Source organism: Eutrema salsugineum, unplaced genomic scaffold (genome assembly GCF_000478725.1).
Source record: "Eutrema salsugineum unplaced genomic scaffold, Eutsalg1_0 scaffold_1, whole genome shotgun sequence".
NCBI classification, from domain to species: Eukaryota; Viridiplantae; Streptophyta; class Magnoliopsida; order Brassicales; family Brassicaceae; genus Eutrema; species Eutrema salsugineum.
Window position 1 is genome coordinate 3,493,404 of NW_006256909.1, and position 23,792 is coordinate 3,517,195.

At 36.9% G+C, this 23,792-nt stretch overlaps 7 protein-coding genes across 11 annotated transcripts; 4 read left to right on the forward strand and 3 right to left on the reverse strand.

Annotated features, from left to right (window-relative positions):
* Positions 1–2,662: 2,662 nt before the first annotated feature.
* LOC18030596 (probable diphthine methyl ester synthase) lies at positions 2,663–4,397 on the reverse strand. 3 transcript variants are annotated; one of them, XM_006412491.2, is made up of 4 exons: positions 4,276–4,397; positions 3,777–3,939; positions 3,563–3,687; positions 2,663–3,439 (listed from the first exon to the last, which is right to left on the reverse strand). In XM_006412491.2, exons 2-4 carry the CDS (start codon positions 3,924–3,926, stop codon positions 2,881–2,883), a joined length of 834 nt encoding a protein of 277 aa, XP_006412554.1. In that variant the 5' UTR covers positions 3,927–3,939; positions 4,276–4,397; the 3' UTR covers positions 2,663–2,880. The 3 variants fall into 3 exon arrangements, with proteins under 3 accessions (XP_006412554.1, XP_024005227.1, XP_024005226.1); XM_024149459.1 differs by having other exon boundaries at positions 3,777–3,963; positions 4,276–4,373; XM_024149458.1 differs by having other exon boundaries at positions 3,777–3,968; positions 4,276–4,373.
* Positions 4,398–4,561: 164 nt separating this feature from the next.
* On the reverse strand, positions 4,562–7,593 carry LOC18030597 (monogalactosyldiacylglycerol synthase 1, chloroplastic). Of its 2 annotated transcripts, none has more exons than XM_006412492.2 (8): positions 6,850–7,593; positions 6,303–6,475; positions 5,978–6,139; positions 5,744–5,885; positions 5,430–5,654; positions 5,277–5,339; positions 5,065–5,139; positions 4,562–4,983 (listed from the first exon to the last, which is right to left on the reverse strand). In XM_006412492.2, the coding sequence occupies exons 1-8, from the start codon at positions 7,372–7,374 to the stop codon at positions 4,744–4,746; spliced, it is 1,605 nt and encodes a 534-aa protein (XP_006412555.1). In that variant the 5' UTR covers positions 7,375–7,593; the 3' UTR covers positions 4,562–4,743. The 2 variants fall into 2 exon arrangements, with proteins under 2 accessions (XP_006412555.1, XP_024005054.1); XM_024149286.1 differs by having other exon boundaries at positions 6,303–6,488; positions 6,850–7,384.
* A 1,636-nt stretch (positions 7,594–9,229) lies between these two features.
* Positions 9,230–12,766, forward strand: LOC18030598 (lariat debranching enzyme). The gene is made up of 11 exons (XM_006412493.2): positions 9,230–9,367; positions 9,792–9,946; positions 10,037–10,194; positions 10,293–10,414; positions 10,560–10,753; positions 10,848–11,030; positions 11,117–11,235; positions 11,318–11,463; positions 11,587–11,706; positions 11,867–11,964; positions 12,666–12,766. The coding sequence occupies exons 2-10, from the start codon at positions 9,824–9,826 to the stop codon at positions 11,962–11,964; spliced, it is 1,263 nt and encodes a 420-aa protein (XP_006412556.1). The 5' UTR covers positions 9,230–9,367; positions 9,792–9,823; the 3' UTR covers positions 12,666–12,766.
* On the forward strand, positions 12,471–14,204 carry LOC18030599 (peroxidase 46). Its single transcript, XM_006412494.2, has 4 exons — positions 12,471–12,766; positions 12,878–13,057; positions 13,343–13,508; positions 13,600–14,204. Exons 1-4 carry the CDS (start codon positions 12,536–12,538, stop codon positions 14,013–14,015), a joined length of 993 nt encoding a protein of 330 aa, XP_006412557.1. The 5' UTR covers positions 12,471–12,535; the 3' UTR covers positions 14,016–14,204.
* Positions 14,125–17,327, forward strand: LOC18030600 (eukaryotic translation initiation factor 3 subunit B). Its single transcript, XM_024148658.1, has 11 exons — positions 14,125–14,140; positions 14,439–14,665; positions 14,795–14,941; positions 15,031–15,159; positions 15,255–15,383; positions 15,494–15,581; positions 15,668–15,776; positions 15,871–16,069; positions 16,156–16,694; positions 16,801–16,912; positions 17,007–17,327. The coding sequence occupies exons 1-11, from the start codon at positions 14,125–14,127 to the stop codon at positions 17,325–17,327; spliced, it is 2,016 nt and encodes a 671-aa protein (XP_024004426.1).
* A 291-nt stretch (positions 17,328–17,618) lies between these two features.
* On the forward strand, positions 17,619–19,722 carry LOC18030601 (putative F-box protein At1g49610). Of its 2 annotated transcripts, XM_024148571.1 has the most exons (4): positions 17,619–17,853; positions 17,929–18,608; positions 18,968–19,144; positions 19,298–19,722. In XM_024148571.1, the coding sequence occupies exons 1-4, from the start codon at positions 17,679–17,681 to the stop codon at positions 19,559–19,561; spliced, it is 1,296 nt and encodes a 431-aa protein (XP_024004339.1). In that variant the 5' UTR covers positions 17,619–17,678; the 3' UTR covers positions 19,562–19,722. The 2 variants fall into 2 exon arrangements, with proteins under 2 accessions (XP_024004339.1, XP_006412559.1); XM_006412496.2 differs by having other exon boundaries at positions 17,619–18,608.
* Positions 19,723–20,746: 1,024 nt separating this feature from the next.
* LOC18030602 (OTU domain-containing protein DDB_G0284757) lies at positions 20,747–21,713 on the reverse strand. The gene is made up of 5 exons (XM_024148659.1): positions 21,567–21,713; positions 21,421–21,475; positions 21,249–21,323; positions 20,971–21,161; positions 20,747–20,813 (listed from the first exon to the last, which is right to left on the reverse strand). Exons 1-5 carry the CDS (start codon positions 21,632–21,634, stop codon positions 20,747–20,749), a joined length of 456 nt encoding a protein of 151 aa, XP_024004427.1. The 5' UTR covers positions 21,635–21,713.
* Positions 21,714–23,792: the final 2,079 nt, after the last annotated feature.

Below are 23,792 nucleotides of genomic sequence, written 5' to 3' on the forward strand. Positions count from 1 at the left end.
TTTTCCGGAATTGATGTTCGGTTTCCTGATATGGCCCGGCTTCGGTTATAACCGGTTGAGATACCGGTTCCAAGTTGTTTCAATTAATATATAAATATAAGGTATTGTTTTTCAGGTTAATATATCTCTAAGATATGCGATTTTCACTTCAACTGTTCAATACATAAATTTCATGAAACATGCACGGCAGTGAAGAAAATATAAGCGATCTTGATGAACTGAATCAAGTTTAAAGATCTATCGTGACTTCTTTTTGAACAAAATTTTCAAATTTAGATTGCAAAACGCACGTATTTTCACTTGTTTCAAGCTTATCCTTGGAGTTAGAATGTCCCGGGTTAATATATACTTTTTTGACTAAGGACATTTAGAATTAATTTGCATGGTATGTACATGGTAAATGACTGATTTTAGTATTGTGTTGCGAGGCAAATAATTAAATAGTTGAAGAATTAAATAACACAATGATGGGAGATTAGAAGTTACACGTAGTTTACAAAGAAAGCTCAACAATTATCGATATATGCTAAACTATAAACCGTTTAAGTCTTTATTTAATCGGTCAAACAAACAATTTTATAGGTTTGTGCAATTTGATGCTGACGATATGAGTTTGTAAAGTTTTAACATACAATTTGTGGATTCATATCGTTTTTAAAAAATATGAGTTTGTAAAATTGGTTAATAAATAAGTAGCTAGAGAATAGTCAACATTACAAATAAATGGAGGGAGAAAAGACGAGTTTTCTTTCTTAGAACCAAAATATATTCATGAAAACAACCAAATCAACAAAGCATTGCTAAACGTTATGGGCTTGACAATAAATAGATTGGTCTACTCTATACCATTCATAGATGTTATTTAAGTCCTATCATATTTTTTGAGGTGAGATTCTAAACACGCTATTTCGAAATGAGGATTCTTAATGTTGGAAAAAAATTATGACGATTCATTTGTCCTGTTTCGAATATAGTCATCACTCTAAGGTAACCAAGCGGATAATCCACGTGTGAAGAGATAAATTTCCTGGTCAATATTCAACAAGGCAAAACCATTCACCCATTATGACTTGGTTAATTTGGTCCAAAAGTCTTAGTCTTTTTATACCATATTGTTAGTTGAACCTAGAAAATGTAATATATCGCTGCCAATTGACCACGACAAAGATATTGGTCATGCTGGATATTGTTAACAGTCTCTGAAAATTGATAATATTGTTGTTGATGAAGAAAATAGTTAGGAGGGCTCATGCATGGAAAAGTTATTTACAAAGAAGTCTTTCATGGTGGGAAAATTCAGATAGTTGTACACTTGTAGTTTATTGATTCTAGGTGAAACGATAAGACCTTTATAATATAAGACCATCTTTAAGTCATCGTCTAAAAAACCTCCTCTCGGATATTCTACACGACGACGTCAACTTGATGACGTCATTACTCTGCATCTATTAGCATGATGCAATAACCTTATTTTTTTTTTGTCGTTGTCTTTAGTTTCTGAAAAATTGTGCTCCCGAATTATTCAGCGAAATAAAAAAAATACCGAAATTGAGAAGGAAAACTTGAATGATTTCACATTATGCGTATTTTTCATTTGCATATCGGAGTCTACTCAAAATGTTTTACCAGGAATTTGTTTTTCGTCTTCAAATTTTATTTGAACTCGTATATGCTAATAATATTCATTTAACCGATCAAATCAGCAACTTTACTTGGTTTTTCTAAAATAGAACATCTATTTTGGATAATTCTTAGGTAAAAAATTTACTTGAATTGTTGAATAAATGGCTTCACCCAGGAGAGCAGTGCACAAATTATCAAAAAGGTATTATTACCTTAAAAAAAATCGTCATCACAAAAAAAAAAGACGCTATTAATGTGTACGAAACAAGCAATTGCTTGACTCTAAATTATCTATGTATTAGTATATACTATCTTTGAGAAAGACTTAAGTCGATGATGAGTCAAGCTAGTAAAAAGTTATAATCAAATAGAATAATGTATTTGTTGGAGAATTTTCGAAATATCATTGCGGATTTCTTCCCAAAATAAATAATATAAAAGATGGAACAATTAGATAATGCAAGTACAACTCTGACCAGTTTTTTGTTTTGTTTTGGTTTTATGACAACTTTTTTTTTGTTTTCTGGTGTGAAGTTATATGATAACTAGTAAGTATAACTAGAGACTAGTTGCTCAAGTCATGGGACTTTTAGCAAAACATAATAATCTATGCATGTGTCTTTTTGTGAATAGTGTGGTGATGCATTCGTTAATCATCAGCTTCGTTACGCAAGTAACCCCTACGTCATCGTTTGTGCATCACGTATGCATACGCCTTATCCTAGTCTCAACTTTTTTTTATTTTCTTTGTCAAAAAGCTTCTTTGTCAGATTTTAAAATGACTTGGAGTAGAATTGTTGAAAAGTCAGGTTTTAAATCCCCGCTCAACCTACCGTGTACTTTTTTTTTTAAATCACTATTAAAAGTTAACATTATAAACTTTTTCCTTCAGTGTTAGGAAAAAAGAAATACAATCTTTGGAGTTTGGACAAGTGATGTAAGGAGTCAATCCACCCACAAGAACCAGACCGAACAAAAACAAACCGAAACAAGTTCTCATTTGGTGTCAAGTTCCTCAAATCAAACCAAAACCAAAATATATCCGAAACTAAAATTTACTCTGAAACAAAGCTCTAATACAAAGTGCGCCTCAAACTAGAGCCAAATGAATATCTCATATTCAAGATCACATCATAGTTATGCTTATGTAACCACAAAAGTAGATAGAGATGAAGAAAACTAGTTTCAATCAACTCCTCAGAGAGATATCTTCATTGTTCTTGCGAAAATGAAGAGCCTTCTTCAGTCCTGTGGTCTTTAATCTGCATTTTTGTGTCTGTAAAACTCTAACATCTCTTCTTCCACGGGATGAGTCTCGCCTACTATCACAAGGCAGTGCAGTGGTGCTCCAAAATCAACACTCTCGAGTTGCTTCATCGTCCCTGCAACTATCGTCTGGTCCTCAGAGCCAAGCCGTGCAAACCCCACACACTCTGTCTCTTCACCATAAACAGACTCTCCATGCTTCTGCTCAACTTCTAGAAGCTGCTCGATCGCTGTATTAACAGTCATATACCTAGGTGGTTCATACTGTTTCTTCCCTCCTCTGCAAAGAGATTCAAAAGTAGGCTCTTTCACACGGATATCCAGCAAACAGAGAGTGTGCAGTCCAAGAGCACGGTTCTTCTTGATCTTCTCGTAAAAGCTATCAGGTCTCCAAGTTTCCGTGAAGAACGGGATCGAAACCGTCTCTCCATAATGGTAAAGCTGCAGACCACAAATCCCAACAGCATTCATGACAGATGCGTTGTGCACTACCTCTACTTTTACACCGAGTTTCTTAGCTCGAACAACAAGATCGCTGTGCGTTGTAGCTCTGCCAAAATGCATTTGCAAAACACACACAAAAACCATTTCACTAACTTTATCTGCTATAAATTGAATATTAAGACATTGTTAAAGCTCGAATCAAGTATAGCAAAACCATGATTCAACATACCCGAAAGGATCACCAACAACGAGAAAAGCGACATCGTTATGAATGGCTTCTTCAATCATATGGCCTGCCTTTTCTTCCACCATTTCTCTATCAGCAAGTATAATTGGTTTCCCATAAAACTTTTCCTGAGACAAATCCCAGAAAAAGAGAAGAAGATCAGGCTATAAAATCGGGAAGCTAGTGAATCTAAATTACGGGGCTTTGAGAGTCTTACAAGATTGGAAAGACCATCAGGAGAGAGACCAAAGGACAAAAGAGAAGTGTAAGCTTCCATGTATACTTTCTGAGATTTCTTTACGGCCTCGAGTCCTCTCAAAGTTATGTCCTTTTCATCTCCTAAACCTAACCCTATAATGTACAACATCTCTGCTACTCTTCTGCTTTTTCGACAACAGAGAAAGCTAACCTTAAAACATGAATTAATCACTCAAATCAAATAGTCACATAAAATTGAGTAATACGTGAGCTAAAAATTAAAAGCTTCTGCCTTTAATGAACTATATCTAAGAAAAAGACAATCTATTGCTTCTTTCACCAACAGAATCAAAAGAAGTGAGTGGGGAAGTAAATACGATATTTTTTATAATGAATCCATGAATCCATGGAATTGGAGGATCAAACAGCTGAATTCGAATTATACCAGAGAAATAAGAGAAGTTGAAATCATTCGAATTATACCAGAGAAATAAGAGAAGTTGAAATCAGTGTTTTACCTGATGAAGTGCGTAGAAAATCCGGAAAAGAGGAGGCTCACTGGATAAACCTCAGCGAACGGCCGATACAGTAAGGTGAAGAAGAAGAAGAAGACTTAAAACCCTTTTGCTGTTTATTTTTTTTTGGCTGCTTTAATATTATTACATACTTTTTGTAAACAATCGTTTTTGGAGTTAGCTTTTGTTGTTGCATTTTAACAACTAAAAAATAATTCAAACGCGTAATCAATCCGACGCTAACACACGAAAGAAGGTATCAAGTCGGGATATAAATTTATCTAATACATTGGGAATTTAATTTCAAAATTATCATTATTCAAAAGTGAGTAATCGGCCTTAAGCATTTGCATTAAGGGCAAAAAAAAAAAAAAATACTATGATATATCGTTACACTCTTGTCTAGAACAAAAAGAAAAGAAGATTTTTGATTTGAATGAATGGAGTTATACAAGTTACAACAGCATAGTATTAGGAGGCAGTGCAAGAGAGCTGAGGAAGACAATTTCTCTGTCGGACAAGCTCGTGCATATCTCTGACTATCTTGAACACTGCTTCTGGTCTAGCCAGCCTCAATGCATTCTGTGACATTATCTCCAACTGTTTCGATCCCGGTCCGAACCAATTCGCTACAATCTTGGATATCTCTTTTGGTGATTTCGAGAATTTCCCACATCCGTTCTCCACCACGTACGGCACATTCCCCGCCTCCTGCGCTCCAAAAATCAAAACCACATAAATTGAAAAACCTGAAATAGAAAAATAATGTAAGAGGTGAAAAGTTGGACTTACTTGACCAGCGATGTAGCCGTTTAAGATTATCGGTAGCCCTCTTATCATCGCTTCAGCTATTGTTCCTGGACCAGCCTGCACAACCCCAAGCGATAAAACAAAGATAAGAAACAATCACTCTAATGTCACTCTTGTTTCAGGTACAAGAGAGACTAGGACTGTTCAGATTCAAGAAATTAGTGTAAAAGTATATCTACTATATATAGGTTTACCTTTGTTATGATGCAGTCACAGGCACCCATACACTCCTCCATTTTCGTTACGAACCCCTTAACCTGCGAGAAAAAGAAAACCGTTTCAGTGACTTCCATTGAATGCTTAAGATTGCTGATTTGGTCTGAAGGGTAAGAAAGCCTAGAGAGTACCTGGACTGGTACTTTCCAATCTATGGAACTTAATGTGTTTTGGAGTTTCTTGTTCCGTCCACAGATAATAAGAACCTGACCAACTGCTTCACCAAGACTCTCATCATACAAAGCATCTCCAAGTGCTCTTGCTGTTGCCTCGATGGGACCCATTCCTTCTCCTCCGCCCATTAACAATACAGCTGGAAGATTCTCATCCATCCCTAGTTCTCTTCTTAATTCAACCTGTAAATTGTCAAATTGATACTATTGAATTTGGCTATGTTTTGGAACAACAATAAAGCCAAGGAAGGAGTCTAAGGACAAAGACTGACCTTTGGGCGAACTGGTTTTACAAAGGAAGGTCGAACAGGAAGCCCGTAAACTTTGACTTGTGATGTTTCAAGTCCAGCTTTTTGCGCCCTTTTAGCCACTTCCGTTGATGGGCAATAACATCTTGTCACAAGCTTATGAAACCTAAACATCAAAACAAGCATCATGTAAATTTGTTTTTTTTACAAACGAGCCATAGAGTCTCCGAGCATGAAAAATTTGGTAAATAAACTAACCATGTTGGATGGCAAGTGCTCAAGTCTGTAATAACAGTGGTGAAGACGATTTTCTTAAGCAACCCCTTTGATCTTAGGACACGAAGTGGGACATGTTGCATCAATGGGTGAACACTGATTATAATGTCTGGTTGATATTTCATCAACCCTTGGGCGATTTCCCTGTAAGTTTCAAGGCAACGGTATCAGACTGGATAAGAAAACTCCATAAGCGAAGCAAAGGCCATGGAAAACTAGACGCTAAACCCCTCTGTGTATGTTTAAGTTGGAACAGAGAAATGAATTAGTTTGAAGGAGAAACCAAACTATAGACCTTAAGCCTCACCTGGCAATAAAAGTCGAAGTTGCTGCAAAATTAGATTGGTGAATAACGCGTGGAGCCGTACCATAGTAAGTCATTTTCCATAGAGTTCCATGTTTCACAAGAAAATTATAGCTCCTGGGAAGCTGGTTGAAAGGCCAGGGCGTATGATCTGTCCACAAATCCGTAATAAACACCTGCGCAAGCACTCTTAATGTACGGGAAGTAATCAACAACAACTCACACTATTATTACATATATGATGTACTTAGATTCAGACTTTCAATGTATTTGGTTGATTAGTTTTAAGAGCTAAATTTAATTTAAAGTCAGTCCCACATTCTTCAGCTGAGACTTTCTTAAGCAACCAAATGAATGTAACACTATGTCAATTTATCTTCTTCAGTGATCCAAACAGCTAAAAACTTTTCCACCAGATGCAAATTCTCTAACTCAAGGAAAACTCCAAACCCAACTACAATGAAACTGAGAATCTGTAGAGAAATCTAGCCACGAGTCATCAATCAATCGTGAATCTACCCAAAAAATGAAAGGAGTTTTCTTAACGAACCTGGTACTCATCCCCAAACTCCTCGTTAAATGCAGCTTTAATGGCTTCCGCAGAAGCTCTGTGACCACCACCAGTATCACTCATCAAAATCAACACTTTCTTGGGCCGATCAGCTTCGACGCCATTCAATGGCAAACCCTCCTCCCCCAAAACCCCACAAGTCCCATCTTCCCTAACCCCGTTCTCGTCGCTCGAAACCCCTATTCCTCCGACGGAGGCGAAGCTCTCAGGAACCACCTTCTCGCAGTGAAACTTAATAAAGCTGTTGAAATCGCCGATAAACCTACGAAGGCTCGAACAGGCACTGCTCCTAGTGTTCAAGCTCAGGGACGCTAGGGCTTTTCGCGTCCTTTGAGCGGGTAAAGTCCGGGAACCATTGAAGAACAGGGCATTGGGCGTTGAGAAAGCATACCCATCCGAATTCGAACACGGAGATCGATTTCTTGAGGCTAAACCGCTAAGCCGTGTGAAGAAATCAAAGGTGGATGCTGCTGATTCCTGTGTAACCGTTGAAGGGTTTTGCATTGTTGATATATAGAAGAGTGTCTCTGCTAGAGATGGAGAGAGAGATTTCAATTAATGGAGTAATTTGGCGCCATGAATGATCAAGAACGGATTCCAGCCACACAAGATAGGATTTTTGGGAGCAGAGTGGATGGATTGAGGAAGATGAAGATGGAGTTTTGTTGTTTGATATAAGAAGATGACTGCTTTCGCTAAACCGAGAAACTTATCCGAATATTCTATGCGCAACTCTTACCAAAATTTAAGTGACCAATCAACTAATTTATGGAAAATGTAAATATCGTGTACATATTATTATTTTTTAATTGAAAAAAAAATAATATATATATATATACGTATTTGTAGGTTGTATGTATCTCTGCGTCGTCAGATTATATTATAGCATAAAAAATGGTCAGCGAATGGACAGATTATATTGATGTCAATTATTTTAACAAATGGACTTTTTATACCAAACTCGTTCATGTTCTTTGTATAAGTATTTAGTACAGATAGGTTCATTTTTATTTATGATAAGAGATTCCTTACACGTTGCAATATGCAATTCAAAACCAATATGTATTTTATATAGTAATAGACTAGTTTTTTTTTTTGTTTGGGATCCAATTAAATAGACTAGTTCCATTATCATTTTTCTAAGCTCGATTGTATGAACAATCAATTAGTCACTTGCGAGTCAATAGAGACTATAGGCTAACTACTCGGTAGCCAAGAAGAGATTATCATTTTTCAATATTGATATTTCTAATATTTTGTTGTCTGAAGTTACATTGACTACTAGATACATTTTAAATCCTCGAATGAAGAAACTCGACCAAACAATTATAAGGTGATACACGAAACAACGATTCTTATTTTATTCAAAAGAGTTATCCCATTCGGACGAATTATTGCAATAACTAAAGTTTAAAAACACAAGAATCAACGTAGGCTTCCTGGTGGCTGCTGCTCGTTTCACATGTGATTCATGCTTTCTAATTGTCAACTCGTTTAGGACAAAAGTCAAAAGGAAATCGTTGGGGAATAGAATTCGTTATTAGTGCGTGTTCGTGTGAACTCAAAGATAGTGGGGGCATGCGCCTAGGGTCTAGGGATGTGAAAACGGGTTAAAACAAATCTTTGCTCTGTCCGGCCCGGTAAAAGCTGATTCGTCGAAACTTCAGACATGTTCAAGCCCGTCGATATCACTAACAAGTCCGTTGGGTCTACAATCACTTTACATTTTTGGTTTAAGGTTTTCCCATGTTCTATAAAAAAAAAAGGAAAAAATGTGCTTTTTACATGGGGCATTTTGGTGGGTGAATGTAATATGTTGAAGATGAAGAATAATAATGAATGAACTAAAAATGGATATAGTTAGGGTTTTTTACTTTCTCTCCACTTTTGATGAGTAACAATTTCTAGAGAAAATAAACTTTATTTTACTTTATTTAGCGGGATCTAACAAGGAAATCGTGGTTAGAAGAATTCGAAGAAATCCTTAATTCAACTGAATTACTTTTTTCCAATGTTTCAACCATGCATTTGCATCCATAGTTGATGCCCTTGACCAGGTTTAACCACAAATACTAGTGTACAAAAAAGTAATCCAATTGTTTCCCTTCCATGTTAACACATCTTAGTTATATTGAGAATAATCCTAAAAAAGGTGTACTAACACCTATGCATTATTGCATTGGATTATAAACAGGTTTAAAACGGCCAATTTGATTTACCGCGGTCTGATTCTGAAACTGGTTTACCCGCGAATTTTTTTTATCATTATTTAAACGACATCGTTTCCTTACAACGAACGACGTCGTTGGCTTATTCACACGGACACACACTCAGTCCCCCTCGATTGTCAGAACAAGCAATTTGTTTTTGTAGAGCCCCTCTCGCAATTTGATTCTCAAGAGCCCTAAATTGTTTGCTTAAATCGTTTCGAATTTGGATTTCACACCTGGGTCAGGCATACGTTTCTCGCCTTTCGAATATCGGACACTACTGATCAGTTAGTGCTTCTTTCTCCCTGTTTGAAATTGCCCCCGAGTCCGAGGTTTCTCTCGGATTTTGCTTACTCCATTGTTTCACTCGATTTCAGAAGCTTTTTCATGTTCCCTTTTTTTTTTCCGGTTTATGACGATTTTCACTCTAGCATGACTTTTCAGTAAAGCTCTAAGCTTTAAAATACATAACTATTTTGGGTATTTGTGACTTTCGATATACATTAAGTTACAATTTAGTTTGTGTTATTCCTATTGGTTTTTATTTCATTGATGATAAAAGTTTGATGCTTTCTTAAACTTCAGTTGATTCATCAGTCTGTTTATGTTGGGCCTGGAGGGATTTGATGAGCTGCGCTTTTGTTCTTTTTTTTCTTTCGAATTTTAGTTTTTATTAATAAATATACATGCTTTTACATCGTTTGCAAAAAGGGCTAGGATCCAGAGAGGCAAAACTGAGAGAGATGAAGATTGCTATTGAAGGGTGTATGCACGGAGACCTTGACATTGTGTACAAGACAATTCAACATCATGAACAGCTTCACAACACAAAAGTCGATCTCCTCCTCTGCTGCGGCGATTTCCAGGTATGGATATTAGTCTTCCAGGGAAAAAACTAATTCCATTCGATTCTGCTTCTTAGGTGTGAAAAATCTCGTCTTGGTTTAATAAATTAGGCTGTAAGAAATGAGAAAGACATGGATAGCCTTAGCGTACCTAGAAAATACAGAGAGATGAAATCATTCTGGAAGTACTACTCCAGCCAAGAAGTTGCCCCGATTCCTACAATTTTCATCGGTGGGAATCACGAGGCTTCTAACTACTTGTGGGAATTGTAAGTTTTCTACTACTATTGTTTTACTCGTACCTTGACTAGGAATTAAGAGGCTTCAAAAATGTGTTCTTGATGGTTTTGGTTGCTTGCTGCTCTAGGTATTATGGTGGTTGGGCTTCCACCAATATTTACTTTCTAGGTTATGCGGGGGTTGTCAAGTTCGGTAATGTGCGAATTGGAGGCCTTTCGGGTATTTACAAGGACCACGATTACCGTTTAGGTTTGTTCTTCATCTCTCAGATCAAGAACAATAGTCTGGCTTTTGATATAGAAAAAGATAAAACTTTGATTTCTGAGTTGTCTTTATTGAAAAATGTTCTTTTTTTGTTGTCAGTAAAGTGAAATCAGTCGTTTTTTGTGAGTAGGGCACTATGAGCGGCCGCCGTATAACGAAAGCACCGTCAAATCGGTGTATCATGTTCGTGAGTATGATGTCCAGAAGTTGATGCAACTTGAAGAGCCGCTTGATATATTTCTCTCACACGATTGGCCTGTTGGAATCACTGATTATGGAGACTCAAAAGCACTTTGTCAGCAAAAACCATACTTTCGTGAAGAGGTATAAAGTGATCAATTTGGGAAAAATGTTTCGATTTCTTCATTTTTGGTTTTTAGAATAGTTGCAATTTAACTGGACCAGCTTTCTCTCACAGATTGAGAAGAGAACGCTTGGAAGTAAACCAGCAGCTCTACTGCTAGAAAAACTGAAGCCTCGGTACTGGTTTTCAGCTCACTTACACTGCAAATTTGCTGCTGCTGTTCAACACGGGACTGATGGCTCAGTGACAAAGTTTCTTGCTCTAGATAAATGTCTTCCTGGGAAAAAGTTTCTACAGGTCTTCTTCTTTCCTGTCCACTTTGTGCTTTTTTTTTTTCTTTTTGAAACGAAGGGTATCTTATAATTTCTTAGGATGTTCATTAGATTATTGACATCGAATCAGAACCTGGCCCTTTTGAGGTCCTATACGATGAAGAGTGGCTAGCAATTACACGAAAGTTCAATCCTATATTCCCGCTAACAAAGAGATATGCAAATTTCAGGTATACAATCTTGAGCAAGTTACATATTAAGACATGTTTATATTCTCCCATTCATTTTTCTACCCACTTACGTATTGTTTAGAGAAAATAGCTCTGCTTCAATGAATAAGCAAGAGAACCGCGAGTGGGTGAGGACGAAGCTAGAGGAAAGGAACTTTAAACCTTTTGAGTTTGCGAGGACTGTCCCTGCATATAACCCTTCACAACGTATCTCTGATTCCATACCTGGTAAGCTAATGTACTGGATATAGAGGATCATTTAAAGTTGATGAATAACCAAAGAGAGCTATGAGGATGTGAAGTATAAGGATAATCAGTTAAAAAGTGTTTTATTCTCCTGGAATTATGTAGAGCTCCCACGGAATCCACAGACACTGTCTTTGTTAGAGCTCCTTGGTCTCCCATATCTCCTTGATGCATCACCAGTAACAGGGGAAAGAATCGAGGTCCCTGCTTCTCCGGCTCCATCAGGTAGGACCATAGCTTTCTTGGTAATTAAGGACTTGGTTTGAAAGAATCAGACATATATTCTGGCTATATCTTCTGCCTTGTCGTAGAACTGCATTGAGCACCAATGGCAGATATGTTTTGTGCACTGCCAAGAATCAAACATGTCTGTTGTGTATTGCAGATTTTCCGACATTTGATAGTGAAGAAATCCCGATCGATGACATTGATGATATAGAAGAGATAGAGGAAGCAAAAGCGGAAGACCCTACGAGAGACTAGGTATGAATCCCTCCATTCTAGTGATCGGAATCTCTGTTAATCGTTAAGCTGGAAAACAACCACATTAGTGGGGTTTTTGTGATTAGAAAATTATCAGCATAAGTTTTGTTTGTGATATTAAAGAAAAGTGAATCATAAAAATGTCTCGAAACTGTTGGAAACACTAAAGGTACACCCATTTTTCAAGAAAGCTGGGCAGTTTTTCTTACCTGAAGTACTCTGCCATGCATTGGCTTGGAAAGTTACTCTCCGACAATACCATTAATATGTCGGATTCATATTTAAAACATTTGACGTTTTATGCTTAAACACAAATCCGGTTTTTGCGAAATCGTCTTGGAATGACGATGTATAATGGGATTCAACTAAACCCGACCATCTTCATTAATGCGTTGACTCAATTTCATCACCTCAACCATTTTTCTCTCTCTGTCTCTGACACGAACATCAAATACAATGAACAGTTAATTATTTATCACTGCAACTACCAGTATCCTTCTCACTCTCTCTCTCGTACCAATTACCATTATTGCCACTTTCCTTCTTGAGTCAAACACCGAGACACAAAAAAATGGCGTCAACGGTTGCCTCTTACCGAATAAACTATTCCTATCTTCTTAATCTCCTTGTGTTTCTGTCTAGCTTTCTCACTGCCTCTTCCGACCTCTCTTTTAACTTCTACGCCGCTTCTTGTCCAGTAGCAGAGTTTCTCGTCAGAAACACCGTTAGATCTGCTTCCTCTTCCGATCCAACTATCCCCGGGAAACTCCTCCGTCTCCTCTTCCACGACTGTTTCGTCCAGGTATAAACACGCACACTCACTACGCATCTCAATCATTACAATTTTTCAAGATGTTACAGAGGAAAACAAAAAATTTGAGCTGAGAATTCTGTTGTTGTTGCAACTTGCAAGGGTTGTGATGCGTCAGTGTTGATACAAGGGAATAGCACGGAGAGAAGCGATCCAGGAAACGCGTCACTTGGAGGATTCTCAGTCATAGAGAGAGCTAAGAATGCCATCGAGATTTTCTGTCCGGCCACTGTTTCATGCGCTGACATCGTCGCACTTGCTGCTCGAGACGCCGTCGAAGCTGTAACATTCTCCCCCACTCTCACTTCACTCTCTTTCTATCTTGTATATCGCTCCAATTCGGTTTAACCAATCTGAACTGAACCGAAACCATATAAAACAAAAAGGGAATAATCTGAAACGTCAAATAGAAAACAGAACATAAACCAAGATCACCGGATGTACAATTCCAGTTTTTTTCTATATAATTTATCCAAACCAAAGAGAACCGGATTGGAAAATACATTAAACCGACGATAAACCGGTTATACTAATAAATGTGAATTTTTGTTTCTTTTGGTGGGAAAGGCGGGAGGACCGGTGGTTGAGATTCCGACAGGGAGGAGAGACGGGAAAGTGTCGGTGGCTGCAGACGTAAGACCGAACATAATTGACACAGACTTCAGTCTTGACAAAATGATCGATGCCTTCTCCTCTAAAGGCTTGTCGATTCAAGATCTCGTCGTTCTCTCTGGTATCAAATGTTTCTTTGATATATCTCTGTAAAATAATCAATTTCACCAAAATGTTTTGGATAAGCTCAAATAAAATATAATTTGCATCAGGAGCACACACGATTGGGGCTTCCCACTGTAATGCATTCGATGGAAGGTTTAAACGAGACCCGAAAGGAAACTTAGAGCTAATCGATGCGTCTCTCGACAACTCCTACGCAGAGACACTAATGAACAAGTGTTCATCGTCATCGTCTTCGTCTTCACTGACGGTGAGCAACGATCCAGAGACATCGTCGAGGTTCGATAATCAGTACTACAAGAATCTGGAAGCGCACAAGGGTTTGTTCCAGACGGATTCTGCTCTGATGGAGGATGAACGGACGAGGAAGATGGTGGAGGATCTGGCGAGTGATGAGGAAAGCTTTTTTCAGAGATGGAGAGAGTCGTTTGTGAAGCTGAGTATGGTTGGTGTCAGATTTGGTGAAGATGGTGAAATAAGGCGCTCTTGTTCTTCCGTTAATTAAACACATTTTGTGTTTGTTTTAATTAATTTGTCCGATTTGGGGATATTTATATTCGTTTACTAGTTTGGTTGCTCTGCTTTTCATTAGTTTTCTATGATCATGTACGTAAATGTCTTTGTTTAGTTGTTAAGTACTTTTTCTTTTCTTTTTTTAATATCCAGTTCTATGAATAATAATAACCATTCAATTTTTTGCTCCAATGTTATCTGATGACATTCAGAGAAATTTCATCATAGAGCTCTATATTATTTATAAATAGATAGAAGTATAGGTAAACAACAGTAGACAATGATAATATTATTATTTAATTTTTTTGGTCAACAGATAATGATGACTAAAAGGCAAAAATAATAACACTTATTAGTTAAAAAAAAAAAAAACTATGACTGACCATAGTTATTAGTTAAAAAAACTATTACGAAGATGAAGATCATCTTGTTGAACTTGATGAGACAGAGTTTGGTAATGTCATCGTGGTTGATCAACTCCCAGTTGTTGGTATGGATAGGTTTGAGAAACTTGAAGGTGCCATTCGCAAATTATACAATCAGTTAGGAGTAGTCATCAAGGAAGATGGATTCTCGATGCCCGTTGATTCAGACACCAACACGACCAACGGATATTGTTTTATTGAGTTCAATACCCCTCAGGTTGGTTTATTATAATTATATCCGATCCTTACTTTTCAGATGTGAATAAGAGGAAAATAGTAATGTTTTGACTGTTACCATATGTTTTGCTCAAGCTTTGTTGCAAATGTCTTGGTTTTTTGTGTGCAGGAAGCTCAAAAAGCTAAAGAAAAAACTCATGGCTGCAAGTTTGGCAAGTCTCACATCTTGGCCGTTTATATGTTTGATGATATTGAAAGGTTGATGAATGTGAAGGAGGAGTGGGAGCCTCCTCAAATCAAGCCTTATGCACCCAATGTATGATATGATATCTCTTGCTTTTAGTCAAGAATTTAAAATCTACCCATATATGTTCTGTTGCTTATGGCATGTACATTTTTTTTTAGGTAAATCTGCAAAAGTGGCTTACTGATGAAAAGGCTCGGGATCAGTTTGTTATAAGATGTGGCTCTGATACTGAAGTTTTATGGAACGATACAAGGCATTTGAAGTCTGAATCTGTTCATACGCTTCAAGTAAGTTAAAACTTGTATTACCGTGTATATATACATACCTTATTGGGTACATGTAATGCTATTATGGTTTGAACTTATGATGTTCACTTGCGCAGAACTGGACAGAGAGTTTTGTGCAATGGTCTCCTTTAGGTTCATACCTAGTGACACTTCACAAGCCAGGGGTAGCTTTTTGCGGTGGTGCTAGTACTTTTAAACCTCTCATGCATTATAAGCATCCCATGGTCTGTTTTTTTTTTAATTATTATTATTATTGCTAAATGGTGCTTTCATTAACTTTTCTGGTTATCTTTGGTGGAATGAAGTTTGACTTTGTATGTTGATTCTTTTGAAGGTAGAATTAGTTGATGTTTCCCCAGGTGAGAATTACTTGGTAACCTACCAAAATCAGAAACCAAACAATCCGCAGGATTCAAATGCAAGTGTGAGTGCATCTTTTGCTTCTATCTTTGTTTGATTTCTTATGGATGGAAAGTCAATGATGTATATGTACCCATTTTACAGCAAGCTGAGATCAAGATCTTTAATGTGAGAAGTGGTAGACTAATGAGATGTTTCATGGGAAGTGCTGATGAGTTTTCAGTTGGAGGAAGCAGCGTCTCATGGCCTGTCTTCAAGTAATTTCTAAACAGATGAAACTTTTCTGTCAAGATCTGTATTCTCTGCTCAACTTTTTTTTTTTTTTTATAATTTGTGAATCATTTTCTGCAGATGGGCTGGTGGAAGAGATGATAAATACTTTGCCAGACTTAGAAAGAACACTGTTTCTGTCTATGAGACAGAGACTTTCAGCTTAATTGGAAAGAAATCAATGAAAGTTGACAATGTTGTGGACATCTCTTGGTCTCCTACTGATTCCATTCTTGCACTGTTTGTTCCTGAACAAGTTGATGGTAACCAGCCTGCCAGGGTATGTTACAAGGCCTTTTTAAAACCCTTGGTTTCGTTTTTTTTTTCTCTTGCATTTGACATGTTTGATCTCTCTGTTTGATTCAGGTCGCTCTTATTCAACTCCCTAGCAAGGTGGAGATAAGGCAGAAGAATCTTTTCAATGTGAGTGGCTGCAAAATGTACTGGCAGAGCAATGGAGACTATCTCGCTGTCAAGGTGGATCGATACTCATCGAAATCGAAGAAGAGCACACATTCAGGATTCGAGATTTTCCGAGTCAAAGAGAAAGATATTCCAATAGAGGTTCTTGAGCTTGACAACAAGAACGATCAGATCATTGATTTCGCTTGGGAGCCCAACGGTCACAGATTCGCCGTGATCCACGGTGAACTACCGAGACCAGATGTCAGTTTCTACTCAATGAGGACGACACAACACACTGGCAGAGTTTCAAAGCTCGTTACTCTCAAGTCCAAGCAAGCCAATGCTCTCTTCTGGTCTCCCACTGGTAAATACATAATCTTAGCTGATGGGTTAAGTGGATTCAATGGCAAGCTTGAGTTTTACAATGTGGACGAGCTTGTGACTATGGCAACAGTTGAGAACTTCATGGCCACAGATATCGAGTGGGACCCAACTGGAAGGTACCTTAACACATCATCACTTCATATTAATTAGGTGTTTTTCTTCTCTGTTTCTCTGTTTATTGGGTCTCTAATTTCTTCTCTGTTTTTTTTTTTTTTTTTCCAGGTACGTTGCAACTGCAGTGACATCATCGGTCCACGAGATGGAGAATGGGTTTTACATTTGGTCTTTCTGTGGGAAGTTGCTTTACCAAACACTGAAGGAACAACTCTTTCAGGTATAATTCGAAAACTATTAACTTATAGAGCAATGAAGAGAAACAAGTCAACAATAGTGATACATCTCTGATGATTTTCCGTATCGGTTTTCAGTTTTCTTGGCGTCCAAGACCACCGTCTTTGTTGTCGAACCAAAAAGAAGAAGAAGTGGAAAAGAATCTGAAGCAGTACCTCGAGAGGTACGAGGAAGAAGACGGTGACGTGTCGGTGTTGTTGAGAAAACAAGAGAAGGAGAAAAGGAGAATGATGATAGAGGAATGGGAGATTTGGCTAAACAAGTGGAAGAAGCTTAACGAGGAAGAAAAAATTCAGAGGCAAAACCTTATTGGTGACGAAGAAGAAGAAGAGTTTTATTATGAGACCATTGAGGAGTTGATCGATGTCTCTGAGGAAGTCATTCCCTTCGAACTATGAACAATAATGAAATGTAATTTTCTTTTTATATTCTTTTTTTTTTCTTTTTAGATTATCTTCTTTACATTTGAATCTTCTTTACATTTGAAGATAATATTTAAATAAAATTTTTTTACACTAATCTATTATTCTATTACAAATTATGAGAATTATTACATTGACAATTCTAAACACACTAACCAGATTTTCATTCACTAAAACCTCTTCTAAACTTAGACTTGTAGTATATAGTGGGCTTTTCTAAAACCTATTTTGGGGATATAGTATTTGTATTTTTTTTTAAAGCAAGGTTTTATTTTTATCTTTTTTGACATCGGCAAAATTCTAGGTTTATCGGTGGATAAGAACGTAATGGCAGGCGACGGCGCCACCGCGGTTGTGGAAGGAGGAAGAGATTCAAGTGAAGATTTAGATTCAATCAGCTCTCTGCCTGATGAGATCCTCCAACAAATCCTCTCCTTTATTCAGACCGAAGAAGCCATCAGAACCTCCGTATTGTCCAGACGATGGAGGCATGTATGGTCCGGTACACCTTCCCTCTCCTTTGATTATTGCGATACGTATCGTATGCTGGATGCTGATTCGATTGACAAAACCCTAGCTCGCTACACAGCTCCCAAGATGACGAGTTTTTACATCGATACCGAAATTCTGAGCAATCTCACTCACATTCACTGGTGGCTCGAGTTAGCCATGTCCCGAGACACGGAGAATCTGACGTTGGACCTCGGTTGTTATTGTCACCATTCCGAGGATAATTATAGTCTTCCTGATTTTTTCTACACCAATTCTTCTGTCAAGCAACTCAGCCTTCACCTAGAGTTTAATGATCTGATCCCAAGATGCTCCGTGTCTTGGACATCCCTGAAGAAACTGTCTTTGATTGCTTGCAACCTCTCTGATGAAGCTCTTGCTAAGATTCTCTCTGGTTGTCCGATTCTAGAAAGTTTAACATTGGAATCCTGCCGTGAATTTATGGTTCTTGATCTCACTAAATCACCGCGTGTGAGAGTATTAGAATTCAGTCCTGAAACTTGGTCTCCTCAGTCAGTGGAGATTGTGGAGATTGTGGCACCACATTTACATTATCTAATATTGGAAAACACTCAGCTACCATGTTCTTTAGTTGATGTTTCCTCTTTAATTGAAGCTAAACTAGACATTTACTTCTCCGCATATAATGAACTATTGAAGGCTGATTTTCTTCAAGTCATGGCCCTAGAGCAACTAGACAAGTTGCAGAATGTGGAGAAGCTTACGCTTTGTGAAAACTTTCTTAAGGTATGTTTTGTCTACTTCAATGTGATATGGTCATTTGCAGAATTACACAGAGCTTCGTTTTATAAAGCGTGCTATACGTTTTATACGTTTCTAGTCTTGGATCCGTAAGGCAAGTACTTTATGCACTATATCGCAAGGTGCAAAGCACGGACCTTGGTGCATTCTTGAACAATTTAAAACCCAATCACAAAGTCAGCTTTTAGCCAATTGATTAGTTTTCGTTAATCTTTGGGTTTCAATAAGTCTATGTTATTTGCACTCTCTAAGAAGTCGATCTTGATAATGTCTGTTAAAATTATTCTTTTCTTGAGCTAGAGATTTGTGTTTCGTATTCACTATTGCGATGTATTTTTTTGTAGATTTTATCTCTCGCGGATCTCCGGTCTGTTCTTTTTCCAATGTTCAAGGCTAAAGTTTTGACGCTTGAGACCACAATCTCTCCATATGTAATTTTTGGATTAGCAGCAGTGCTAGAACACTCACCTGTACTAAAGAAGCTAACCCTAATTCACAAAAGGGTTCGCCACTTCATACCGGTATGTATTGTCATAGGCCTCTTTTACTTTTTTTCTCTTGACCATCCTAACTCTTTCTGAGCTTGAATAATCCTAAGAATCATGTCCTTTTACTTTGAGATTGTAGACTCTGACAATCTGTTTTGCATTAATGAATATCTTTTCTGTTTACAGGAGCAGGATATTGACAAGTACTTGGGTCCGCATGGCTTGAGGCTGCTGCATCCACACTCGTTCATGGGAAGTTGGTCTGAAAACCACGAGGTACAGTCAAATGAGGTGGCTTCGTTCATGAAACTTATGTTGGGATCCACACATAGATTAGAGAAGATGGTCGTAAGATTGGAAGGTTGTCTTGAAAGAAGAGGTTTTGAAGAGTTGCTTCAGATAGTTCCAATGCTCTCTCATGACAGCAATGTCTCCATTGCGGTCAGCTAAACCAAGCTATCTTCCTTGGAAAATAAAAAGAAATTTGCATATTTAAGCACTTTTTGGCACTTTAAAGTGCTATCACAATGTAGCATTTTATGTATTGTTTATGACTATTTATCTTTGCGGACACACAATGTAGAAACAAGAAAGTAAATCGAAAAAGTGACATTTTTAAAATATTTTTGTAAAGTGAATATCACAGTTTTAATTCAAAGTTTGACTCGCTAGTACTTTATGTCTTGAGACTTTTGCACAATCATTTTAAACCATCAAATTAAAGAAATCTCAGCTAAAACTATCAAATTAGCTTCTAAGTTTGTGCTGTAACGTCTTGAAAGTTTAGTTATCTGCCAAGTCCAACCAAATGGATACTCTTTAGCAAAAAAACAAACAAATGGATACATGCATTATTATTATTTAATTTAATGATAGGCTCTTTTGGAACATATTGACTCAATTTTTTTTTTTTGGGAGATCTATATTTTGCAGGAACATGCAAAAAGAATATAATATACCTTTTTATGTGAATGTTTTCCGCTGATTGACCCATTTGTTGTAGACTTATTTTTATTTGGAATTCGACCAAACGTCGAAATAATCCCAAAGCTTAGCAAACCTCTTGACAAAAGATTCTCTCGCAAACTCATCTAAACAGAGATCTTTACAAGAACTCTTCCTCCATCTTATGGCGATTGTTTATACTTTATACGTGTGATAGAGTCTTCCTCCACCTAGAGACTCATCATCACGTCTGATCTCAACAACAGTAAATGCATAAGAATGACTCAAACAACACAGGTACATGTGATTTAGGATGAGGAATAGATATTAGCATTGATTTGGGATGAGGAAATTAAGCATAAGAAAGAGATAAGATCACAGTGACCAAACACTGTTACTCGCAATTCTGTGGACAGTGACAAGTGATTTGGACGAGGAAAATCAGTATTGGTCGCCCGATCCTCAACACTGTAAATGACATAATAAGTTCATGTAACAGGTAGGTTATTATTATTATTATTATTTTTCTTTTTGCAGACAAGTACATGTCAAAGAGGCATTTACATGACATCAGAAGAGTCAAATTGACGATTTAATTCCTTCTTCTTCTTGTTCTTCTTCCCTTTCTGGTTTTTCTTTTCCTTCTCCTTCTCATTCTCCGTATTCTTATCCTTCTCCTTCTCCGTATTCTTATCCTTCTCCTAATTCTTTTTGCTCTGTGGCCCCCTCGAGGCAGTATCTGAAGATGAAGATGAACCTGCCAACAGAACGAAGAATAAGAAGAATGATACAAAAAATGTTGCTTTCTGTAAATGGAGAAGAAGGAGAAAGGTAACCTTGGTTTAAGTGGATGGAATTGAAATGGATCCCTGCAAGATAGCTCAAGAATGACTCTGTCTGGTTGTTTTTGAGACCTGGGAACAACAACAGTGAAAGGGACATCTTTGAGTGATGTAATGAGTAATATCTTGACTCCATAGACGTCTGCAGCTGCTTTCAATGTGACTTCATCTCCCCACACCGAGTCATTGGACATGTTCTTTACATACTCTGAGAAATCAGTTTTACCAACCAATCCTTTGTACAATTTTGGACGAGATTTAAGCTGTGATAAGCAAAACAGAGTCATCATCAAATGACGTGAAAAAAAACAATCTGCAAAGTAATTAGAAAATTTTCAAGATTGATTTACCTGCTTTACGATTTCTTGTCTAACTTGTTTATGAAGATCCGAGGTATTATAGAGTTGATCAGCTAAAGCACGGAACTGGAACAAAATTGTAAAAAAAATGAGACAAAAGATTCTTCCGGATACGATCAAGAATCATCAAGTTGATATGAGTATAAGGATTAAGAAACATTACCTGGCAATTTCCATCACTTTTCACTTTGACCTCGGAGTAACCTTCCCACTCCAACCTGAAAATCCGGGGGAAACAAAAAAAATATACAGTCGAGAGTTTATGAGGACCAAAAAAAAAAAAGAAGAAGAAGAAGAATCTATCGATACCTATCCTGAAGCCTTTCGTGATCATTAAGATCTTCTAAACACCGCGACTTAATCCGAGTGTTAGGCATTTTGTAGAAGATTTCGTTTTGTATTCTGTTGATGATGAAAATCAAGGAAAGAATAGGCGGCCGTTAGGGATCCGATTGGCTTTGTCTATAGGCGATGGCAGTAGACAGAGAGCATGTTATTTGGCGGGCTCGCCGGCGTTTAATGGGGTTCGGCGGTTTAGGCGGCCGTTTTAAAAAACTGTTCTGAAATTAAACCCTAAGACTTTGATCTAAAACGTAACTCACGTGACGTGACTAATACTTCACATTTTGAATGGGCTTCAAACTGGCCCAAACAAATACAATTGTTTATAAATTTTTATTTGTTTGTGGGTCGACGACGACTGTTTATAAATTTAAATTTAATCATTTTTTATTCATTAAAAAAAACTAGTTAGTAAGGATTATTATCACAAATATATAATTTTTTTTTCTATTTTTAGTATTATGTAAAAATTAGTTATCTCCACTAATTTAAAATTATAGTAAAAATTAGTTATCTAACATTTTCTATGTTTTTTTTAATAATTTTAAGAGAATTTGCGTCATATAGCAAAAAAATTTAGACATTAATTTCTGAGTAAAACATGGTTCTCCACATTATTCTAATTTTATTTATCTTTTTTCACCATTGATTTTTTTAAAAATGCTAAAAAAAACCATTAATTCACAACATTCAACCAAAAAAACCATCAACTATTCGGTGAATAAATTCATGTGTTTGGTTCGTAATATGATACGCTGAATCGAGCAAAACACACTAATCTGTCTCAGTAGAAATGAGTTTGGAAAACAAAATTCATGCCCGTTTCAATCAAGGTATGGGTCATTGATTTCATCCGGCTCCATCATCAGATTCATCTTCCTTTAAGTCGACATTGATTTCATCCAGCTTCATCATCAACTTCATTTTGGGCCTTTGAACTCTTCATGATCAAGTAAAATAAAAATTAGGAGAAAACAAAAGAAAAAAAAGAGATCGGAGTAGAATTTTATGTCATTTAAAAGAAAAAAAAAATTTATACCTTGTATTTTTCTATGTGATAGATAACAAATTGATTTAGAAGCAAGAAAAAAATTGAGTTTCTGCACAAAGGATGTACCTAAGATTTTGTTCAATATTTACATTTTTCTAAAATCAACAAAATTAATAAATCTATTAGATATTCCTTCAAAAATTATAAACTTAAGATTTCAAAAACATGATTAATGAACTAGTATTCATAGTCGATTTTAATTATGATCCAATATAAGAGGGAGATGATCCATAAGACTAGTCATACAAGACATCTGATTGGCCAACTGAGAAGTATGGATGGAAGACCTGCAAAATGTGTGAGTTGAACTTGCAAGCATATGATCTGCATGTACTATTTATCTATTATTACTTCATATAAATTGTCTGATAGACTTTTTTTATTATTATATTGTGTATATTGTGTGTTACTTTTTTAATGTTAAACTACATATTTGTTATTGATATTGATTTGTTTATTTGTCAGTTTTACTCTTCACATATATTGATTTGATTATTTGTCTTGTTTGTCGTAATGGTCGCTGCAAGTACGAGTTATATTACACCTGAGTGGATACAGAAGAAAGCTACATGTAAATGTTGTTCAGGGTTTAAACCGTACCGAGTGTTACTATATAGATCATTGCAAATAGTATCGTATATCTCTGACTTTTTGAACTTTTTGAACCAAAGATGATTTATCATGGTTTAGCATTTTCTTAAAGTAACTGATGTTGATATTGGTGGTACATGCTACTGATTTTTTGAGAGCCCATTGTGACTTTTGTGTGAAGACATTAATTTATCGGAAACCCAAATTATGATTAATGACAAATCATGATTCGTAATCATAACACAAAATATTCTAACTCATGTAAATAATCCTATTAGATTATGTCATGGCAAGTGTATACGTTAACCGGTTTGTTGTTCGGTTAGGTTGCAACTGTGGAGGTTGGTCCTTATGGAGATTTCGGTTTCTACGGGAATGGTTTTTGGAAGTGACCTCTCCGATTACCGCTCAGACTTCCTTGTCACCAGTTGTATTTTAGTCCGTTACGCATTCCGGAGATTGCGTTAGTTCTCGGAGAAGCTGTAGGCGTCTCCTTCCGGCGGTTGGAAGACACCTCGGATTGATGCTCGTGGCAACTATGATGTGAACTC